The sequence below is a fragment of the Sciurus vulgaris genome, assembly GCF_902686455.1.
Source record: "Sciurus vulgaris genome assembly, chromosome: 2".
Lineage (NCBI taxonomy): Eukaryota > Metazoa > Chordata > Mammalia > Rodentia > Sciuridae > Sciurus > Sciurus vulgaris.
Window position 1 is genome coordinate 148,073,492 of NC_136462.1, and position 23,252 is coordinate 148,096,743.

Here is a 23,252-nt window from a genome sequence, read left to right on the forward strand (position 1 = left end):
AGAGCCCTTAGCGAGTTTCCGTTCTGAGCCGGAAGTGGTGGTTACTAAGGCGACGCCGAGACGCCCAGCCTGGGGTGCACAACCTCGGATCCTACTGTCGCGGGTGGCGGCTCCCTTGGTGTCTTAGGACTTCGGCTTGCCACCTGAGTCTCCAGACAGAGGTCGTGAGGGACCGGTCTCCCCATTCTCAGGCGTTCCCAGGGCTCCCGCGTTTCCCGGTAGATCTTGGGAACCCCAGGGGGAATCCTAAGGGATCTCTCCAGCTAGAGAACTCTCCTAGGCCTTTGCTTGGGGACCACCCGGCCTCATCGTTTCTCAGCGCCGTGACTTTTTTCCCCTGGACCTTCCCCGCTCCAGGTCCGATAACGGTTAGAGCCGAGCCAATTCCTGGAGTATATTTTTAGCTTGAGAGACGAATAAATTACATGAGAGATTTTTCTTTTAGGATTATTGAACACTGAAAGACGATTATCTGAGGAAGTCTTAAAAAGATGGACGTGCACACAGTAGAGGAAAAGTAGGTTACAATGAAATTACACCACTGAACATTCTCTGGACCTTGTAGGTGGAGCCCCACTCATTCTATAACAGTAATTTTATAAGAGGTGCCCCCTATTGCCACAAAGTAAGGCCCTCTGCTTTTGTAATCCTTTTCCCCTAATATTTTCAGGTCTGGGGTAAGAGTACAAATGGAGAGTCATATGTTTAAATATTTTAAAAGTATAAATCGAGTAACAAATTGTTAGATAAAATATGTTGTGTTCTCCTGCTTTGGCAGATATACATTTATAATGTATAAGACCAAGTTCAGTTTTAGATTTCTTAGACTCCTTGAAAACCTGGAAACACAATTGGAATGTGATAGTATGGGGACAGCTAGTCCCCTGACTTTTCCCACTCCCCTTCTCTTCTTGTTTTTGACTCCCACCTACGTTGCTAAAAGGGTGGATACTCCAAGATACATCCAGATTCTGCCCATGCCCTTGTAAGCAATCATGGGCATCTTTCAGTCCTAGGGGTGCTTAACAACTGGAAGTACTTCCAGGAAGAAATCAGAAAGGATCATTCAGCTTCTGGCATCATTTGAGCAGTAATTTTGGGAGGTATGGGTACCCTGAACATGGTCTTAATTAGAAACTAGGCTTTGGGTAAGTATACTCTCTGGGCCCAGTGGATTACTCATGGTTCCCAGAGTGACATGCCTTTAAGAAGGATAGAAGTAGCCAGGTGTGGAGGAGCAGGCCTGTATTCCCAGTGACTAGGGAGACTGATGGAGGAGGATCACAAGTTAAAGGCCAGCCTCAGCAATTTAGCAAGACCCTGTCTCGAAATATTAAAAGAACTAAAGATATAGCTCAGTGATAAAACACACTTTTTGTTCAATCCCAGTGACGAAAGAGAAAGCCATAAGTTTTCTCCAAGTACATGGCACAGGACCAGGCAGTGCAGCAAACAATAAGAATTTGTTGACTTCTGGCCACATGGTACCAACCACTGTGCTAAGCTCTAGGCCTAGGGCAATAAGTTAGTAAGTTACACCGTTAATTGATGAGTACATTACATTGATGTATTAGATGATAGGGATGAGCACAAGGTGCTTTTAACAGATTTTTATCTTCTATTTTCTATTCCTGTAGCTTTGAGTTTCATTCATGTAGAACATATCAATAGTTTGTAATTTTTATTGCTGAGAGATTCCATAATGTGAACATGCTGTACAACCAAGTGAAGTACATTCATGTTGTCTCCAGTTTGGGGCAATTACAAATAAAGCTGCTACAAATATTTAAGTATAGACTTATAAATGAGACGTAAATATTAAATTTTCTTGCATAAACACATAGGAATTTGATTGCCGAATTCTATGGTATGTTTAACTTACTGCCAAACTTTTCCAAAGTGGCTGTACTATTTTCTATTCCCCCTAACAATGTGTGAGTTTATCTGTTTGTCTATTGGTAAATATTTGAATTGTTTCCACTGTGGTGTCCCTACGAACAAAGCTGTAGTGACTGTTCATTTGCAAGTCCTGGTCATACGTTTTGAGTTCCTTTCTATCATTCCTAGGAGTAGACTAACTGGATATTATGGTAGGTATATATTTAACCTTGTGTGTGTGTGTGTGTGTGGTGCTGGGGATCAAACCCAGGGCCTTGTGCTTGCAAGGCAAGTACTCTACTGACTGAGCTATCTTCCCAGCCCAATGTATTTAACTTTAAAAAAAAAAAAAAAAAAGCAAACTCTTCCACACTGGTTGTACTACTTTCCCAGAATTAGTGTATGAACATTCCAGTTCCTCCACATCTTTTACAATACTTGGTATAGTCTATCTTTTTAATTTTTAGGCATTCCAATAATACGTAATTGCATTGCATGATTTTAATTTGAACTCACTAATACCCACGGACACTGAACATCTTTTAATGTGCCTCTTTGCCATTTGCATACCTTCTTTGGTTAAGTATCTGTCTTTTGCCCATTTTTAAAAACTGGGTTATTTATTTTCTTGTTATTGAGTTTTGAGAGTTTTTTAAATACTCTGAATACAGCTGGGCATGGGGGAATATGCCCCAGTGACTCTGGAGGCTGAGACAGGAGGATCACAAGTTCGAAGTTAGCCTTGGCAAATTTGAGACCAGCCTCAGCAATTTAGTGGGACTCTGTACAAAATTAAAAAATAAAAAGGACTGGAGATGTAACTCAGTAGTAGATCACTCTTGCTTTCTACCCTAGTCTTGCAAAAACCAAAACAAAATAAAACCTTCTGGACACACCTATTTTATCAGATATATGATTTTTCAAGTATTTTTCCCCAGTTGGTGGAACTTTTATTCTATTAATACTTTCTTTTGAAGAGCATATGTGTTTTTTTAGAAGGTTTAAATGACCAGTTTGTTCTTTTTAAATCACTTTAATGTCTTATCTAGGAAATCTTTGTTTCACTGAAGATTGAAAAGATTTTCTCCCATGTTTTCTTCTAGAAGTTTTACAGTTTTGAGTTTTACATTTGGGTCTGTGATCCACTTTGAGTTAATTTTTGCATATGGTGCAAACAAATGGATCAGAGTTCATTTTCCCCCCATGTAGACAAAATAATCACAATAACATTATTTGTTGAAAAGGCTACCCTTTTTCCACTGACTTGTCTTTGCCCTTTTGTCAAAAATAATTTCTCCATATGTGCGTGTATCTAATTCTGGACTCTCTATTTTGTTTCATTGTTCTCTTTGTTTATTGTAATACCAATATCACACTGTCATGATTATCGTGGTTTTATAATAAGTTTTGAAATTAGATAGTGGTAGTCCTCCAAATCTACCCTTCTTTTTCTGAGTTATTTTTACCATTCTTTGTACTTTGTATTTCCATATCAATTGTAAAATTAGTTTCTTAATTTCTTTTTAAAAATGCTAACTGGAGCCAGATACAGTGGTGTATACCTGTAGTCCCAGCAGCTTGGGAGGCTGAGGCAGGAGGATGGCCAGTTCAAGGCCAACCTTGGCAACTTAGAGAGACCCTGTCTCAAAATCAATAAATAAAAAAAGCTGGGGATGTGGCTCAGTGATTAAGCTGCATGGATTCAATACTCCATGCCCTGCACGAAAAAAATAAAAATAAAAATAAAAAATAAAAAATAAAAACCAGCTGCAAATTGTAAGATTTCCTGCTTGGCTGGTGGCATGAGCTAGGTTACTATTCTCACTAATTACTTGAGGTGGTTCTTTGCCCAGTATCAACTGGATGGAAGCATCACAAGTGGACTCCAGCACAGAATAAAATAGGATGATAGCATCAGGATCTTTACAAGATTTCCCTGTTCTTCAGACACTCTTACATTGTAAGACCCTACTCCACTACATGTTACGCATCTTAAAATGTGTCCCAGCTTCCCCATTAAATGGTTTTTTTCCAACTATAATATTTGGAATCCTTTTTTAATTTTGAGTTTTCTGAAGTATGGTTTACTTGTTTTTTTCTTGAATTTTATATACACATACAGAGCAAAGCTGATAAGTTATAAGTGTTTTTGTAAATAATTATTTTGATTTTGTAGGAGTTTTTTAGTTAGTAATTTTTCATGTCTCAGACATTTCTTTTTTAAATTTTTTTTAGTTGTTGTTGGACTTTTATTTTATTCACTTATTTATATGTGGTGCTGAGACTCAAGCCCAGTGCCTCACACATGCCAGGCAAGCGCTCTACCACTGAGCCCCTGCCCCAGCCCCATTTCTTTCTTTCTTTCTTTCTTTTTTTTCCCCCAGACTTTTGTTTTGTTTTTGCGGTGCTAGGGATTAAACTCATGGCCTCTTGCATGCTAGGCAAGTGCTTTATCACTGAGCTACATCCCCAGCCCATTAGACATTTTTATAAACCCTTAAAGAATCTCATGGGTCCTGGGCACTGTGCCTGCAGATCTCCTGTGTGGCAGCAAAGGGAAAGTGAGAAGGCAACAGATTGGACAGTGAGGACCAAAGTTCTTAATCTGAATCCAATTGGAGTGGAGGGAAGAGAAAGGGGATAGTTATGACTCATTACCAGGCTGACTTGAGCACAGCCATTTGCCAATACAGAGAAGCAGGAGAAGGCCTTTGTTGTAGGAGAGATGGTGAATTCCATTTGGGACAAATGACAGTTACTCTCCTATCAGGTGACAAATTCCCCTCCTTTCATAACATTAAATATCTTCCTGGGTTGGGCAGAAGTTAGCTGTCTCTTATGATATCCTTCTAATATGAAGACCACATTCTAAGAATGTGGTAGCAATCCCGTGATAAGTCAGGAACGCGCCAGTATCTGGAATAAATAGTCCCCAGAGGTTATTGTGCTAGGAAAGTGTTGTGTGCTAACTTCTTGCTTCCCTGTTTTTCCTCAAATTTCCTTTGCTTACTTCCCTTCTTAGCTTTTCAGAGTTTCATAGAAGTTCTCTGTCCCACCTTCTGTGATGTCGTCCTCCAAAAAAACTCAGACCCAGAAGATGAGGCTGCCTACATTTACACGAAAGGGACCACTGGAGGTGCCATCCCCAACAGAGAAGGACTGGTCTAAGGATAGCATGGAGGATTATGTTATCAAGGACCTAGATCTGGGGGTGGATTCCCTGCCTCAGCCTTATCGAATGATCAATAAGCTGGTGAATCTTCTGTTTGACTGGGCATGGGAACTTATTGAAGAGAGGGACATGTTGAAGGAATCTGAGAGCGATTGCATCCAGCTTACTGTCCACCCTCCACTGAAAGAAATCCAGGTAGGGAGCAGGTGGCTGACCAGGAGTCTCTATTTCTCAGTTCAGTGTTAATATGTGAAGACACCTGATCCAGGGAAGGTCTTTCTACTAGAAACCTTCATTTAGTAAGACAGGTGCAATTTGGGAAGGCTGTAAGCATGCTGGTGTTGATTAAAATAGGGCTGCTAACTGCCTGGGGAAATAGGGTTGTGGTTAATTGAAGATTGTGTGCTGTTATTGATATTGAGAAATCTTTCTTAACAAATTAATCCATTCTCTGGCTTGACAGTTGAGAATCAACTAGCACCTCTGTTGTTGTTCTTCCCACTGTGCACTGAAGTATGGGGCCTGTGGCCATGTTTAGTGCTGTAAATGTACATTTATTCTGTTTTCTTGGCCTCTTTCCCCTGAAAGTGAAATGCTGGGAATTTCTTAATGTGTGGGTAAGAGTTTTAGATAAGCACTATGTCTGGGGATGATCTTTGTAAGAAAAGCTCTTGAACCTCTGAAAAATTACCTTGTATTACTTGAAGACAGTGAGAGTGAAAATAATTGTTTTCTTTTTCCCCAGCTAAACAAAATGCCCAATTGTATGGCTATTGCTCAAGACTATGTATTTATTGGAGTAGCCAAAGGATTCTTTATCTATAATCTGTGCAACTCTAAACGAATATGTGCTTGGGAGAAACTGAAGGTTGATGTCACTTCCATCTGGGCCACAGATTTAGGGAGTGAAATACTTGTTGCTCCCCTGGATGAAATGGGTATTATTTGTTTTTCATTTTTCTTTTAACTTAATATATAGGTATCTGCAGTTCCGTTTAAGCTCCTGTCCAGATATGAGTGGGGCCAGGCATGGATTGTTATCCCTGGTCATGCAGTAGTGGCTAATACCTACAAGTATGGTGTGCCAGGCACTCTTCCAACATTTCACACGCATTAGCTGATTTAAGCCTTACAGTAACCCTAGGAAGGAAGTACAATGTATTATCCCTGTTCAGAAGAGGCGACTGAGGCATGGGGGTTAAATAACTTTCTTGGGTCAACATGAGAAGTAAATGGCACAGGCAGACTTCAAACCATGCAGTGTAGCCTCAGAGTTCACACCCTTCTAGTACTCAGTAGTCCTGCCACTCATGTAAACCAGAGCTTGCTTTTTTCTGTTATTCTGAGGATGGATCAGGCTTTTCTGAGAGTATAGTATAAAACACTATAGTCAGTGTCCTGCATCCGTGAGTTGTTGCTATTGTTTGCCCCCAAAAGACTGGGCTTCCTCTAGCCTGTCCTTATGTTTGGGCAACCCATACCACTGCCCTGCATCAATCAGCAAGCTTCTCTACTTTGCAAAGCAGGAGAAGGCAAGTATCAACATTGACCAGGAAGTCAGGGAGCTGGCTTTATGATATTGGGGCAAACAGGGCAGAAAACTTCTGCTTGCTTTGAGTCATCTGTGCAGTCATGCATCTCTCTAAATGACAGCCTCTGTTCACTCATCACAGGTGCACTGAAGAACTATCTGCAGGAAAGTGGCCTGACCATACTGGCATGTTAGGAAGGGTACTCTGGCAGGAGTTTGAAAACAAGAGGCAGAGAGACCAGGAAAAACTATTGTATTGATTGAGGAGAGAAATTATGAAGGTCTGAACCAAGGCTATTAAAATAGAAAGAAAATGGTACTGTGGTTTTGTAAGATGGGAACATTAGGGGAAGCTGGATGAGGGATATAAGGGAACTTTTTGTACCTTAGTAATTTTGTTTTCTATTGGTGCATTATCATTACACATAACAGTGGAATTCATTATGCCATATTTGCACATGCACATAACATTATTTTGTCAATTAAGTTTCCTAGTACCTTCCCTTTCCCTCTCCTCCTCCCTTCTCCAGGTCCACTTACTCTACTCTGCCAATCTCCCTTCTATTGTTATTGTTTTAATTAGCATATTGTAATTACACAATAAAGTGGGATTCACTTCCTATGCCCCACCCCACTCTCTGTTTCCTCTTCTCTATTGGTCTTTCTTCTATTTTCATGAGATTCCTTCCTTCTTTTTCTTTACTTTTTCTTCTCTCTCTCTCTCTCTCTCTCTCTCTCTCTCTCTCTCTCTCTCTCTCTCTCTCTCTCTCTCTCCTGCCCCCCCCCATGAGAGAATACTTTGAGTCTGGCTTATTTCACTTAGTATGATATTCTCCAGTTCTTGAGTTTACTGGATTCTTAATTCTTCTTTATGGCTGAATAAAAACTCAAATGTGCTTATATACCACATTTTTTAATCCCTTCATCTGTTGACAGGCACTTGGGCTAGTTCCATAACTTAGTTGTTGTGAATTGCACTGCTATAAATATTGGTATGCATGTATCACTGTAGTATGCTGATTTTAGTTCTTTGTACTATTTTTGAAACTTTTCTGTAGGCCTAAAACTAGTTGAAAATAAAAAGCTTAAGAAATGGAAATATAATGTTGGAATAGGAGTGAGGGAGTAAGTGTATGAGGTAGGTGATGGGGAAATATGTGGGGGCAGTAAACAAAAGTGACTCCTTTCTGCCTCAGGTAAATGGCAGGATATTGATTGTCAGGATAAGATTTCAGGGGTCTATGAATTGAAAATGTTCATTTGAACATGCACAGATTTGAGGCACCTAGAGGATGTCTGTGGGAATGATGGTGCTCAGAAGAAAGGTTCAAATGATGGTTCAGAGAAAGGTTTAGATTTATTACTTTACATATCATGTCTGTGTAAGTTTCAATATTTTGAGACTTCAAATAAATTTGAAGGCAAACTGCCTTGGTATCCCTAGAACATGCATTGACTTGGTGCAGATAGCTCATGTGTCTTTATTAGATTGGATTAGACTTTCATCTGGCCAGATACTTTATGAGGTCTATATTACAAAGTACAAAGTACAAAGGCAAGTTATGAGTTCTGGGAGGTACCTAAAGAAAGAGGTAGGAAGTCATGGTAGGTGATGATCATACGCTGGAGCCCTTGGGCTAATTGGGAATTAGAATGACAGAATTACTTATCACTTCAACAAAATAACTATATGAGGAGCTTGTTGGGGCTGAGGCATATGGAAGGATGAGTTATAATCCAGTTCCTCAAAGAATGAACTGGCAAAAGAAATGTTCGTAGTACATTCATAGGAACCAGTTGGATAACAGTGTGAAGCAGTAAGGAATGATGTGACAAAATACATCAAAGGGTGGCTTGGTCAAGGGGTAGAGTAGTGTGACTAAGGTTCCTACAGGAGACTTCTGGGAGTTGTGGGTAAGACCAGGTAGGCAGAGGTGGCCCAGGAGGAATAACAACCTCAGCGTTTCAAGTGGAAGACTGAGGAAGGTGGAGAGACCAAGAGCAGCACAGGCAGTGCGGGGGCCAGGGAGGAGGCTAAGGGTGCATGACAAGTTCAGAGGTCAGATACAAATCCAACTTTCTTTGGCTCACTTGTCTTACATTCTCACTTGTTTTTCTGTTTCAGGTATCATTAGACTGTTTTACTTTTATAAGGATGGTCTTTTCCTAATCAAAGCCATCAATGAAGTGGTGAGTTCCTGTTCTTTCCCCTCTAGTGGGGATATGTGGAAGAATAACCTCAAGAAGTGCCCTCACAGAATATGAGCTGGAGATATTATGGCATTTGATGTTGAAGAAAAGGGTATAGGGGCAGGGAATGATACAGGGCCTGGTGGTGGTCAAGTGCAACAGTAGATATTCCACAAACTGCAACTGTTATAAGTGCTCTAACATTATGAATGCTGTCCATGTCATAAGGCTAGTCTTCCATGCACTTATCACAGAATTATCAGAAGACTGAGAGTGGAAAGGACTGAGACTTGGACAGTGGTCCTCAAAGCCAGATCCAACAATCCTTCCTGACTAAAGCAGTGGTTCCCAGCTTACAACAAATGGAATCCTCAGGACCATAGTCCCTCTGCACAGGGAGAAGTGATGAGGGGGCTGACAACCAGAGCACAAGAGAACTAGGCAGACCAGTGACGGAATATTGCATCAGGGTTCTAGACCATGATTGCCATGGAGTGCTCCTTGCCAAAGACAGCATATAGAGGTCAGCAATGAAGAGAAGGAAAGTCAAGGAGATGAGACCTGAGGTCAGCTACACAACTCCAGGTACAGATGTAGATGTTCAGAAAGCCCTAAACCACAAAGTGGCAAAGAGACAGAAACCACTGATCCACCAGCTGAACACTGGTCCACTCCCCAGGCTGAGAGGGCAGGGCTGAGTGCAAGCTCACCCTCTCCTATCATCTGGCATGGTCATCCAACAAGAGACGAATTTCCAGTAGTGAAAGATGAGCAAAGAATTGAAGCCCAAGGGCCCAAGTGCTTGCTTTTTGCCTGTTGACCAGATAACTAGAATTATTTATCTATGTAGCATCTCTTTTGCATTTTTATTTGGTAATGACAAACATGTTTTGTAAAAAAGTTTGTTTTTCCTCAGTATGCCCTTAGAGGTTTTAAAATCATTTTATATCTGGTCAAGTTGAAATTTTTAAGAACTTTGGTTGGGGAGTTTATGTGGTAAGCCTTTGATTTGTTGAGGGACTATCTAGCTGAACAGCATAGTGGTCTCTTCCACTGATATTTTATTATGAAAAATTTCAAATCTGCAGAAAAGTTGAAAAATTGTATGGCATTTATTTATATACTTACCACAGAGACCCTAAGAACCTTGTTTTTTACTTTTTTCCCCCCATACATTTTTTTCCCCTTTTGATGCTGAGGATTGAACTTGGAGCCTCAAGCTAAGAATACCCTCTACCACAGAGCTACATCTCCAGCCCCCTCATTTTTAATTGTAATTCCTCCCCAAAATTAGTAAATTTCAAACTTTAAAAAAGTCTTAATAATAATAAAAATAATATTAAAAAAAAAAAAAACAAGCCACAGACTTGGAGTATATATCTATCTGGACATAGGTAAATACACGTACTTCCATCTCTTTAAAACACAAGAGCTCAGAATCAATAGTAAGAAGGCAATAGGCAAAAGGCATGAACTGACATTTTACAAAAGAAAATAAATGAGTAACCAATTTTTAAAAGTAATTAATACTCAGCAGAGAAATGCAAATTGAAATTACTATGAGATACCATTACAGATCTGTTTCAATGCTTAAAATGAAAAGAACGGACCATACCTACTACTAGGGAGGATGTAGAACATTAAGAACTTTCATATATTGCTAGTAGAAATATGATATCAATCTGAAACTCGGTGGGTAATTTCTGGTAAAGTTAAACCTATGACCTAGATATTTACCCAAGACAAATGAAAACATATATCCATAAAAGGATTTGTACAAGGTGTTATAGAAGCTTTATTCATAATAATCAAAAACTAAACAAAGAACAAATAAAAGTTGTGGTACTACATAATAGTTCAATGGAATACCACAGTATTTAATGACAAAACAATGAATTGGTGATCACAATGCAGTAAATGAAACTCAAAAACATGAGTGAAAGAAGTCAGACACAAAAAAGCGTTTTCTGCATGATTCCCTTTATATGAAATTTAAGAACAGACCAAACTAATCTATGTTAGTAAAGGAGATCATAATGTTGGTTTCATGTAAGGATGTAACTGATCAAAATAGGCAGGTGGGAATTTTCTGGGTAATGGTAATGTTCTGTGCCTTGAACAGGGTGTTGATTACATGGATATGTACATTTGTTAAAATTCATCAAGTTATGCATCTAACACCTGTGCCTTTAACTGTCCTTAAATTTAAAAAGAGCTCTCTAAAGAAAATTATATAGTGAATACTCAATTCATTTTATGAAACCAGCATAATTATGGTATCAGGACTTTACCAAAAAAAGATCCTGTTGGTGGATTAAAACATACTAAAATATTTAAAACCTGAATTTGGAAGAATTTTAAAAATGCATTGTCACCTTTGGAAGTTGCTAGGGCATAAACTTAGTATTCTGAAAACTAACAAATCAGTCACTTCCCCATATAAGCTGTAACCAAATGGTGATAGATCTATGTGGAAGGATTCTAACAAATGCAGAAAGAATGATAGAATCCAACTATCTTAATTGTATAAGCCATTTTGCAGAGTAATTGTCTAGGCAATGACCACAAATGGCTGATGGGAACCTTCATGGCTGATGAGTCAGGACGACACCTGTTCTCAATTATCAACTAGAAGAGAGACAACCAGCTATTATGAGCCTCTTGATATTCTGTAGTAGGAAGGATTCTGTTCCTGCTGAAACAATTGAACCTAAATCTAATCAACCTTTAGATCCAATTATCAGTTAACCAGAAACACTGCCCTGCCCACTCCACCCTGCCACCCCAACTTATTAAACAGCATCATGGGGATTCAATTAGTTCAATTCAGAATATGGGGGGAGAAAAGGCCTGTTTCCTTAACAATAAATGACAAAAAAAGTGGAAAGCTATTATAAATGAAAAGAGATTTAAAAGATACATTAAATACAGCCTGTGAACTTCATTTGGACCCTGACTTGAACAACTGCAAAAAAGAAATTAACATTTATGAAACAATTGAGGAAATTGAAAAACTGATTAGATAGTAGATGATATTTAGAAATTGTGTAGGCTTAAATAAAAATAGTAATTTATTGAGTTTAGGAGATGATAAAACAAAAATTGTCATATATTGAGAAATGGATTCCTGGGGGTTCATTATGTTATTTTCTCTTTTTGTATGTTTGAAAAATTTCCTAACAAGTTAATATTAAACTGTATGCATTTAAAAACTTAAACTAGTTTTCCTTAAGTAAATTAGGTAGTGTACCAACCAAACTAGTCCAGCCACCATAATTTGCTAGTAGTCTTCGAGCTCCTTAAATGTATAGTATAACCATACACACTGAGCTTCTCAACTTTCCAAAATTTGAGTAAGTCTTATACTAGGGTTATATCCAGTCTCTGCTATAGTGTATATACAGCCCTTCGTTCAGCAACCAGTAGAGTTTTCAATGTCAAATAGAACTTATTTCAATTCATTTGAATAATTGAGTGTCAGCATAGACTTGAGGGTTTGCAAACCTGACTGGGAGATCTGATAGAATGCCACAAATTATCAGGAAATAAGTCTAAAAACCTTTGGACAGAAAAGTGATTTCCACTTCCTTACATTAAGGTCTTGTCAAATTCCTGTGCGAAGCTGAGATGTGTGAAGCTGTGGGAGGCATCTTTTCACATCTCAAAGGATATCTGTTCTGGCTCTGAACCACAGAAGGTTCTGAAATAGTTTTTCTCTGTTACCAGACTGCACTTACTCTATCAGCATCTCTTTCTTTTTAGGATGATACCAGCAAGCAAAGCATCTGTGTAAAGATGGCGATCTCTCAGGGTGGGGACTTTGCAGCCTTCCTCTTACAAGGCAAGGTTACCCAAGGAATGTGAAGAAGGTTCAGATTTGCAGCTCTTCCATATGATTACTTTTCCCCAAAATCTTTTATTTAGAAATAATTTAGATTTACAGAAGAGTTGCAAATAGTACAGAGTTGCCCTATGCCTTTCACCAGGCTCCCCTGATATCAACATTTAATATGGTGGTGGTACATTTGTGGAGATTAGGTAAATAATCTGTGGTTGATAGTTAATAGTATTGCATCAGCACACTATATAATGCTATTAATAACCAGTAACCACATATTATTTCTCCCAGTTTCATCAGTTTTTTTCACTAATTATTTCTTTGCGCCAAGGTTCAATACCATATTGCATATATTATCTCAGTCTACCCACATCAGTGATGTTTTCTTGATAGGTCCTGTTTTCATGGCCTCGATACTTGGGAAAGGTATCAGTCAGATATTTTGTGGACTGTCCCTCAATTTCAGGTTGTTCAATATCTTTCTCATGATTTGACTGGGGCTAAGGATTTGGGGAAGATGGTGCAGAGGTGAAGCATTGTCATTGCATCATATCTGGGGGCATGTGACTGCAGCGTGACTCACTTGGCCCATATTCACCTCAATCACTTAATTAAAGTGGTGTCGTGTCTGCCAGGTTTTCTGTTGTAGTACTTATTACTTTTTCCTTTATTCTTTCTTTACTTCCTTCTTTCTCCCTTCCTTCCTTCTTTCTTTATTTTCCTTTCCTTCTTACTTCCGTCCTTCCTTCCTTTCTTCCTTCTTTTTCATTCATTCTTTGTTTCTTGAGATGGGGGCCCCACACTCCTGGGCTCAAGTGGTCCTCCTGCCATGGCTCCTCAAGTAGCTGCGACTGTAGGTATGTACCATGCCCAGCTTTGTTTTCCCTGTCTTTACTCTGTAAGGAGCAAGTCACAAAGTCCAGACACTCAGGAGTTGATGATTTAGGCATCTCCTGGAGGCAGGAGAATCGAAGAATTTTTGGACATATATTAAACCCATTATAATAATTAACATTTTGGGGAAGATTCAAGGTGATTCAAATATTCTATTTCTCCTTTCACCCATCAGTCTTAGCACTGTTCATCTGATCTTGCCTGGTGCCATTAGTACTGTGTTAACAGAACATATTTTATGTAAATGTTTGTTACCTTGATTTTCAAATTTTAGTTATTTACACACATAGTGTATGGAACACTATACTGTTTCCCAAGGGCCCTCAAATGTTAGATGCCTGGGGAAGATACATTTTATAATACTTTTGTATCAAAAGAAATTTTTGTGTATCTGTATTCATTCTGGTGGTGACTTAAAACAGTAGACATTTATTCTCTCAGTTCTGGGGTCTGAAATGAAAATTTCCAGATAATTATTTTTTTTAAATTTTTTAATTGTAAACAAATGGGATACAACTTGTTTCTTTGGTTGTACATGAAGTAGAGGCATACCATTTGTGTAACCATACATTTACATAGGGTAATGATGTTTGATTCATTCTGTTATTTTTCCTTCCCCCACCCTTCCACCCCTCTTTTCCCTCTATAAAGTCCCTCCTTCCTCCATTCTTGCCTGATAATTATTTTTTTAACCCAAGGGTGCTCTCCCATGGAGCTTATATCCCTGGCCCTTTTTATTTATTTATTTATTTTTATTTTGAGGTAGGATCTCACTACGTTGCCCAGGCTAATCTTGATTTTGTGATGTTCCTGCCTCAGCCTCCTGAGTAGCTGGGATTACAGGCATGCACCTCTGTGCCCACTGATAATTACTTTTTTAAGGAAACATTTAGGCAGGATCTATAGTCTGTGAGAGCAGCCCTTCCCAGCTTGTTGGGTATTCTGTACAGAAGCTGATCTTATATCTAGGACACGATAGTAGTCCCACATCCACCCCATATGTTGTCATCTCCTCAAATATTAGAATAATTTTGGGGGGGCATCTTTCCCAATTCTAACCCTTCCTTTGCCCAGGCCCTCTCCAGTGCTTCCATATATATCACTTCTTCCCCAGATGGCTTTAACTATAGGGCAAAAGGTCGGTAGAACTTTCTTTGGTGATATAGAAAGCACATGAACTGGTGGAGCCCACAATTTGGTAAAAAACTGTCTTGCATCAGTGCTGTAAATATGAGAAGCCTGTTTCCCTTAGATGGCAGTGACTTGAACGTTCAGCTCTCTATGGGAAAGTTACTTGGCAAGCGAGGACGTGGAATAATCATTGCAAAACTACATTGCCTTCAATCTATCAAAGTTGCAATTTCATAGGCACCTACCGCAGAGGTGCCAGCAGTTCTGAGAAGATAGGCCATTCCTCAGACAAAACTCTTGGCCTACTTGCAGTTGCTCAATGGCTGTTTGGTTTCCCAATGCAGGAGCTGGAGATGTTTGGCTGGATGTGTATAAATTGCCCAAGGAGTCTTGGCTCAAGGAAGTGGAGCACCCCCAAGTCACTTTAAATGCAAAGAAAAAAGCCAGACAACTGCAACCGGTAGGGAACATCTTTGTTTTCAACCAATATGTCTCTCCCCAGCCTGGGCCCACATCTAGCCTAAGCCTCCTTAGAATTTCAAGATGAACAAGACCTCCCACTGGTGGCTATAAAACACCCGGAAGAGTGTCCATGTCTCCAAAATTGATTTGCTTTGGATGAAATAAAATATTTAAAAGTAAAGATGGCTTCAGTAGTGGGAAGCTCAGTATCTCTTGACTGGGACTTGTTTCTGCACTGAGACTCCACCCAGATATTTCTCTGGAAGGAAAATCTTTTGCTCTGATTTCTACCCCACTAGTAATTTTTTCCTTCCTGGGCTGAAGTAATCCTTTAATGCCTTGAAATTCCACTAAATTTCTCAGACTATGTATTAAGGAGGTATTCTCAATATATGGAAATATGTATGTTCTCCTCCATATTATTCTCAGAAGGTAGGAACCCTACCATTTCAGTTTAAATATATGATTGTACTGAATCTTTAAGATAAAGTTTCTTAGTAAAGACTAAGACTTAATTTGCCTATTTATATAATTTGCACCTTCCCCCCCCCCCCCAGTACTGGGGATTGAACCCAGAGCCTTGGTTAGGCACACTAGGCAAGTCCTCTACCACTAAGTTAGATTTCTAGCCCTTTCTAAAATTTTATTTTGAGTCTCACTAAGTTCCTGAGACTGACCTCAAACTTTCAATCCTCCTACCTTGGTCTGTCAAGTCTCTGGGACTCCAAGCACATGCCACCATGTCTGTTCCCCAACTACATTCTAATATCCTGAAGAAGAAGGATCAGGTATTAAAATCCTGTAGGTCAGAAGACCACCCATACATTGGTCCTCCATGTCTATGGCATGAATTCACTTCTCACCAAAGGAAATGAAGTGGGATGGGGAAAAAGAACATCTCAGGAGGTTACAGGGGAAGGGGGAAATATATCAAATGTATTGTGAATTAATTTCTCATTTTCTCCTCAGAACACTGTTGATCCCACTACTACAGATAACTTAGAAATGGTAAGAAACTTTAAAGAAAATCACCAGAGAGATTTAAGTTATAAAGATAGTTATTTTTATTTGAAATGTACCTTAAATATCAATTTACTGGTAAACTGTCCCACCAGGACACCATTTTCAGATTCCCTGTGGTTTCATCTTATGTTTCACATCCGTTGAAGATGGCCTCCTCTCCTCTTTTTTTTTTTTTTTTTTCTTTGGTGGTGCTGGGGATCGAACCCAGGGCCTCATGCTTACAAGGCAAGCACTCTACCAATTGAGCTATCTTCCCAGCCCCCAGTCTTCTGTCCTTAAGTTAAGGGAATTTAAATTTCGGGGCCCCTCACACTGGCTCCTTTCAAGGCCCTGGAAGGGGCCCTAGCAATGTAGTCACATGGTCTTATACTTTTGTGAAATTGTCAAAAATAACATATTTTAACCACAATCACTTAAGACCACTATTATCTTTTCACTTGAACTTTCCTCTACCACAGTCCCCCATATTGGGTGGTATGAGTAGCCATGAGCATTTTGTATTCATAATTTTGAGTTCTTTTTCTTAAAGAGGGCCTATAAAACCTGAATTTGCCCCCTCCAAAAACAACAGCCTAATCCACCATGACAAATAACTTGGGGGTTCACCTTTGTTTTGGAATACCTTGGAGGATGGAGCAGCTTCCCTGGAGCATGCTGGCTCTCCCTCTGATAGACCACACCATCTTCCTGTGGCTTAGCCCTTGAGAACTTGGGATCTCAGTAGAGTGGAGGAGAACTCCTGAAATGGAGGCCTCTATCTAGGGTCCCTTTTTGTTTCCCTTTTAAAGTTACATTATATTTCAAACGAATATATGAATAAGATATGACTACATCACTCTTGGAAAAGTCAAGTAATTTAGATAAATGACCCTCTCCAGAGGTAATTGCCATATTAGATTTGTTACTGAAAGCTTGGTCCTTGTCCCCACTGCCAATCCCATAATGAGAACAAGGTCTTGAGGAAAAGGAAAAACAATTTTTATTGCTTTGCTCACAAAGGAGAAACATAGAGGACTCCTGTCTCAGAAGCTGTGATTCTAAGTCTTAGGGGGTTACAGAGGGCTCTTAAAGATTCCAACGCCACACTGCAGCTATGCCCTGTCAATAATCATCATTCACATGTAGCCTTTCTTAGATCTGCAGATGCCAACTCCTCAGTCTGGGCTCTTCTTTCCTGTGGTCTATGAATGAAAGGACAGATAACAGCCTAGGATGGGAAGAAAGTTACTCTTGCTTCTCCCAAGGTTAGGAAGTGGGAAGGGGAGAAGAGAAAGGGAAAAATATCCATTTAAAAATAAACCACAGTGTCAGAGCAGTGAGGGTTATGTTCAAAGTGTGTAGTGGACCCCTGTTACAGCTTGGTGTGCATTTTCTAGATCTTTAGTCTGTATTTATATTTTTATATTTGTTTATTTTGAAAAGGTATAGTTATGTCTTATGCAAATTCTTTCTATGTTAAGTGCCCATTGTACTATATATATTTTTCTTACAAACTTGTATTTCTTTTTCATTTGTTAGCATAGTTTTCTATGTCAAATAAACCCTATTATAAATGTACAATAGCTTATATGGCTCCTAGTCTATTGATGATATTGAGGTTATCCCCAGTTTAAGGCCCTTAAACAATGCCATGAAAATCTTCATATATTCTTCCTTTTTTTAGTATATGTATTTTTTAGCTGTCAATGGATCTTTTATTTTATTTATTTATATATGGTGCTGAGTGTTGAACCCAGGGCCTCACACATGCCAGATAAGTGTTCTACCATTGAGCCACAACCCCAGCCCCTATTCTTCTTTATATACCTGAATGAGACCCCTGAGGGGTATGTGTATTTTTAGTTTTAGGGTAGCTACTGAGAAATTATCTTACAAAAATGGCCTGACAATTTACTTTTAATAAATATTTCTACACAGCTTCAATGAACTTGATATCATCAATTAATTTGTTTTATTGTAAACTAATGAGATGAAATGAGATGAAATGGTCTCTCATTTTAGTTTTCATTAATCTCTTTATATTTTTATTGGACATTGAGGTTTTCTCTTTTGTGAATTGCTTGTTTGTATCCTTTACTCAATTCCATTTTTTCTAATCTGTTACTTCCCTTTTTACTTTATTTGTATGCTCTTTTTTTATAAGGAAGTTTTAAATTTTGACATAGTCAAAACATTAAAGTTATTCTTCATGGCTTTTGCCCTTAAGGAACCTTTCCTGTCTTGAGGTTAGAAATAAGTCCTCTTGGGACTCTAATACTTTCAGAGTTTTGTTTTGACATTTAATGCTTCATATGGTATTTTTGTTTTGTTTTTGTTTTCTTGTGTGTTTGTTTGTGTGTTGGTATCAGGGATTGAACCTGGGCCACATCCCCAGCCCTTTTTTAAATATTTTATTTTGAGATAGGGTCTCACTAAGTTGCTTAGGGCCTTGCTAAGTTGCTGAGACTGGCTTTGAATTTGTGATCCTCTCCTCTCAGCCTCCCAAGCCACTGGGATTACAGGTGTCCAGCTCTGGGAGTTTCTTCTGTGATTGGAGGAAGGGGTCGACTTTTATAAGCATATTTTTAATATAGTCAATGGCTACACAGATATTTTTGAGCAATCTATCTATTCCCTGTTGTGTCGAAATGTCTGTTCATCATTCCTGTATACATTTCTGCACTTTGTACCTGTTCCACTAAAATATTTGTGTGTTTCTACTAGGACCTTAAATATTTTGTAGCAAAACTTCCAGGGTTCTGTTCTCTTTTTTTTTTTTTTTTTTTTTTTTTTTTTTTTTTGCAGTACTGGAGATTGAACCCAGGGCCTTGTGCTTATGAGGCAAGCACTCTACCAACTGAGCTATATCCCCAGCCCACAGGGTTCTGCTCTTTGAGCTTCCTCCTGGCTGGGTGAACTTATACTATATTTTGTGCTCTATTTTCCGTACATTTGTTGTTTTGCCTTTGGGAAGAGTTCATCAACCTGTCTCCCAACCCTTGTACTAAGTTTTTTATTTTTGTGATCATATTTTAACTTACAAGAGTCCTTTTTTTTGTTCTCTGTTTCCTTCCCATTTATTCATCTATTTTTGCACACTGTTTTCATTTCACAAATGCAATATAGCTTCTCTGCAGACAGAATGATTTTTTGATGTTTTTTCTCCACGTATGCTTTCTGATTCCAAGTTGCTTTTTTCTCTCTGTTTTGGTGTCTTGTCTTTGAGATGAGATGCTCTCTTCTCTTGTCTGATACCGTGTGGCTTTCTATTTGTTTTTGGGGGTGGGGCTCTAAGAAACTGACAGCAAGCTCTGTGAGCATGGTAGGCTTATTGACTGTGGATGCACCATAGGGCTGTTTTATTAAGAAATACTCAGGTCTGTCTCTTGTAGTATTTTCTGTTTGGATGATCAAGTTTTCTTATAGATAGATCTTCCAATCTCCTGCCTGAGTAGAGGTGGTCTAGAACCACCTGAGAAAGATGTCTTGGGTTGGGGATGATCTGAACATTTGGTAGGTTAACTATTCTGTTGACTGTTTGGAGTTAGATTCTTTGAAATGTGGTATATGTACACAATGGGATATTACTCGGCCATAAAGAAGAGTGAAATTATAGCATTTGCCAGTAAATGGATGGAACTGGAGTTTATCATGCTAAGTAAAATAAGCTAATCCCCAAAAACCAAAGGTCAAATGTTCTCTCTGATATGTGGATGCTAACACACAATAAGTGGGGAGAAGGAAGAACAGAATTCACTGGAGAAGGCAAAGGGGAATGAAGGGAAGGGAGGAAGATGACACTAGGAAATACAGAATGAATTGGACATAATTTTCCCATGTTCATATATGAATACATGGCCAGTGTAACTCCACATCACATACAACCACAATAATGGGAAGTATACTCCATGCATGTACAACATGTCAAAATATGCTCTAATGTCATGTATATCTATAAAGAACACATTTTTTAAAATTAAAAAAAGATACTCTTTGGCTTTGCAAAAAGATTTTTCAACTAATCCTCCTGTTGCTAGTCCCACCAACACAGTAACTTCCAAGAAATAACAGGAGTTGCCATTTTTTTGCATCTTAGGGATTTTTCAGTATAAATCAGTTGGTTGCTAGACTGAATTGGCTGTTTTTTTGAGATGGGATCTCATTTTGTTACCCAGGCTGGTCTTGAACTCATGGGCTCAAGGTTCCTCCTGCCTCAGCCTCCCAAGTAGCTTTAGCTGCATGCATGTACTACTGCACCAGGCTAGCTTTTTTTGGGTCTGCTAAATTGTTTAGCCATCTCCTTTCCAACTTTTAAATTTTGTTGCTTTTGTGCTTACTTCCGCAGCACCCACACTAATCCTAGTCCTGGCACTATGGGTCTCTTTACTGAACTTTATTGTAAGTTCTAATGGTTTGCTGATTTTAATTTGCTAGCATTTGATAAATCTTGCACCTGTCTTCATGAGAGACATTATATGATTTGTTTTCTTGTAATATCTTTGACTGTGGTTATTGGGAATACTGGCCTTTTGTAATAAGTTGGGGAGTGCTCTGCCTCTTCTATTTTCTGGAAGAATTGGGGTAGAATTGCTATCATTTCCTCCCAAAATGTTTGATAGCATTTACTAATGAAGCCTTCTGGTCCTGGAGTCTTCTTTGTGGAACTACACATTCAATTTATTAAAAGATAAGGGCTCTTCAGGTTATCTATTTCTTTTGTTCCTGTAACAGGAAAAAGAACATAGGAAATTTATTATGTGTCTAAGCCATGGGAAGCTTTTAAGTAATCTCTACTGAGATAATTTAAGCTTTTTGTAGCTTTTATAGTTTGTGTATTTCAAGGAATTTGTTCATTTTTAATATAGGTTGTCAGATATTTTGGCATAACGTGGTTCATAACATTTTCTTTTTTCTTTCTTTCTTTTTTTTTTTTTTTTTTTTTTTGTGGTACTGGGGATTGAACCCAGGGCCTTGTGCTTACAAGGCAAGCACTCCACCAACTGAACTATCTCCCCAGCCCGCTATAACATTTCTTTATTACTCTTTCACTGTTTCTAAAATCTATTGTGATATCAGTTCCCTCATTCCAAATACTGGGAATGGATGTCTTATCTTTTATTCTTAATCAGTTTGGCAAGAGGTTTGCCAATTATATTAATCTTTTCAAAGAGCAAACTTTTTGGTTTCCAATCTTATTTTATTTTTATTATTTTCTTTGTTCTGTTTACTTTAGGTTTGTGTGTGTGTGTGTAAGTTTGGCTTCTAGCCAGGTGCAGTGGAAGTGCACACCTCTAATCCCAGAGGCTCAGGAGGCTGACGCAGGAGGATCGCTAAGCAACTCATTGAGACCCTGTCTCTAAATAAAATATGAAATAGGACTGGGGATATGGCTCAGGGGTTGCGTGCCCCTGAGTACAATCCCTGGTACCGCCCCACCACTGCAAAAAGAGAAAGGACCTAGAGCCAATCCTTTGTGGATACCATGAAATGACTATACTACTTTAGCTGCATCCTTTAAATATTGATATGTTTTAATTTTCATTCAATTCAAAATACTACCTAATTTCCTTTTTCTTTGCCTTTACCAATGGATTATTTAGTGTGCATTTATTAGAGATATTATAGATATCTTTCTTTTATTGGTCTCTAATTTATTCTACTGTGATAAGAGAACATACTTCATATAATTCGAATTCTTTTAAGTTTAATGAGACTTGTTTTATGTCCAGTATGTGGTTTATCTTGGTAAGTGCACTTGAATGTGTATTCTGTGGTTATTGGTCAAGTTATTCAAGTTTTCTATGTCTTTGTTATATTCCTACTGACTTTCTTCTTATTCTCTCAGTTATTGAAAGGGAAATCTCTAAGATTATAGTTTATTTCTTCTTTCACTCTTATGAAAGTTTTTATTTCATCTGTTTTGAAGTTCTGTTATTAGATGCAAAATAATTTGAAATGTTATATTTTCCAGTGAATGGACCATTTTATCATTACTTACTGACCCTTTGATTCCTGGTAATATTCTTTGTTCTGAATAAAATCTTCTAAGTCAGATACTAATAGAGACTCCAGTCTTATTTTGATTAGTTTAGTAAGATATATCTTTTTAAAGACGAATGATCTCACTGATAAGCAGATGATGACACATAATGGGGGGTGGGAGGGGAGCAAGAATGGAGGAAGGAGGGACTGTATAGAGGGAAAAGAGAGGTGGGAGGGGTGGGGGAAGGAAAAAATAACGGAATGAATCAAACATCATTACTTTATGTAAATGTATGAATATGCAAATGGTATGCCTTGACTCCATGTACAAACAGAAACAACATGTATCCCATTTGTTTACAATAAAAATAAATTTTAAAAAAAGATATATCTTTTTAAGATATTTTTAAAACTTCCTCTCCCTCTTGTTTTCCTCTCCCCCCCCCCTTCTCCTTCTTCTTCATTTTAGTACCAGGGAATGAATCCAGAGGTGCTTAACCACTGAGACACATCCCCAGTCCTTTTTTAAAAAAATTTTTATATGTTCTTTTTAGTTAAACATGACAGTAGAATGTATTTTGACATATTTTACACAAATAGAATAAAGCTTCCCATTCTTGTGATTGTACATGATGTGGAGTTATGCTGGTCATGTGTTCATATATGAACATAGGAAAGGTATGTCTGATTCATTCTACTGTCTTTTCTATTCCCATCCTGTCATTCCCCTTTGTCTAATCCAATGAACGTCTTTCTCCTCGCCCCCTCCCCCATTAGCATCTGCATATTAGGGAGAATGATTTGGTCTTTGGTTTTGGGATTGTCTTATTTCACTTAGCACGATGCCAGTTCTATCTATTTACCAACAAATGCCATAATTTCATTCTTCTTTATGACTCAGTAATATTCCATTGTGTATATAATACCACATTTTCTTTCTCCATTCATCTGTTGAAGGGTACCTAGGTTGATTCCATAGCTTAGCTATTATGAATTGAGCTGCTATAAACATTGTGGCCATGTCACTATAGTAAACTGATTTTAAGTTCTTTGGGTATCAACCGAGGAGTGGGATAACTGGGTCAAATGGTTCCATTCCTAGTTTTCTGAGGAATCTCCATACTGCTTTCCAGAGTGGTTGCACCAATTTGCAGTTCCATCAGCAATGTGTG

General features: G+C 38.5%; 1 protein-coding gene across 7 annotated transcripts in view; it reads left to right on the plus strand.

The window, feature by feature from the left end:
- Positions 1–23,252, plus strand: part of WDR93 (WD repeat domain 93) — a 51,634-nt gene that overhangs the window by 1,115 nt on the left and 27,267 nt on the right. For 2 of the 7 annotated variants that reach the window (XM_079125418.1, XM_079125419.1), the window contains exons 1-7: positions 53–218; positions 4,901–5,245; positions 5,796–5,988; positions 8,707–8,771; positions 12,534–12,612; positions 14,979–15,094; positions 16,066–16,104. In XM_079125418.1, coding sequence (XP_078981544.1) covers positions 4,943–5,245; positions 5,796–5,988; positions 8,707–8,771; positions 12,534–12,612; positions 14,979–15,094; positions 16,066–16,104 — 795 coding nt within the window. In that variant the 5' untranslated portion in view covers positions 53–218; positions 4,901–4,942. The other 5 variants (XM_079125423.1, XM_079125417.1, XM_079125422.1 and 2 more) reach the window with 5 other exon arrangements.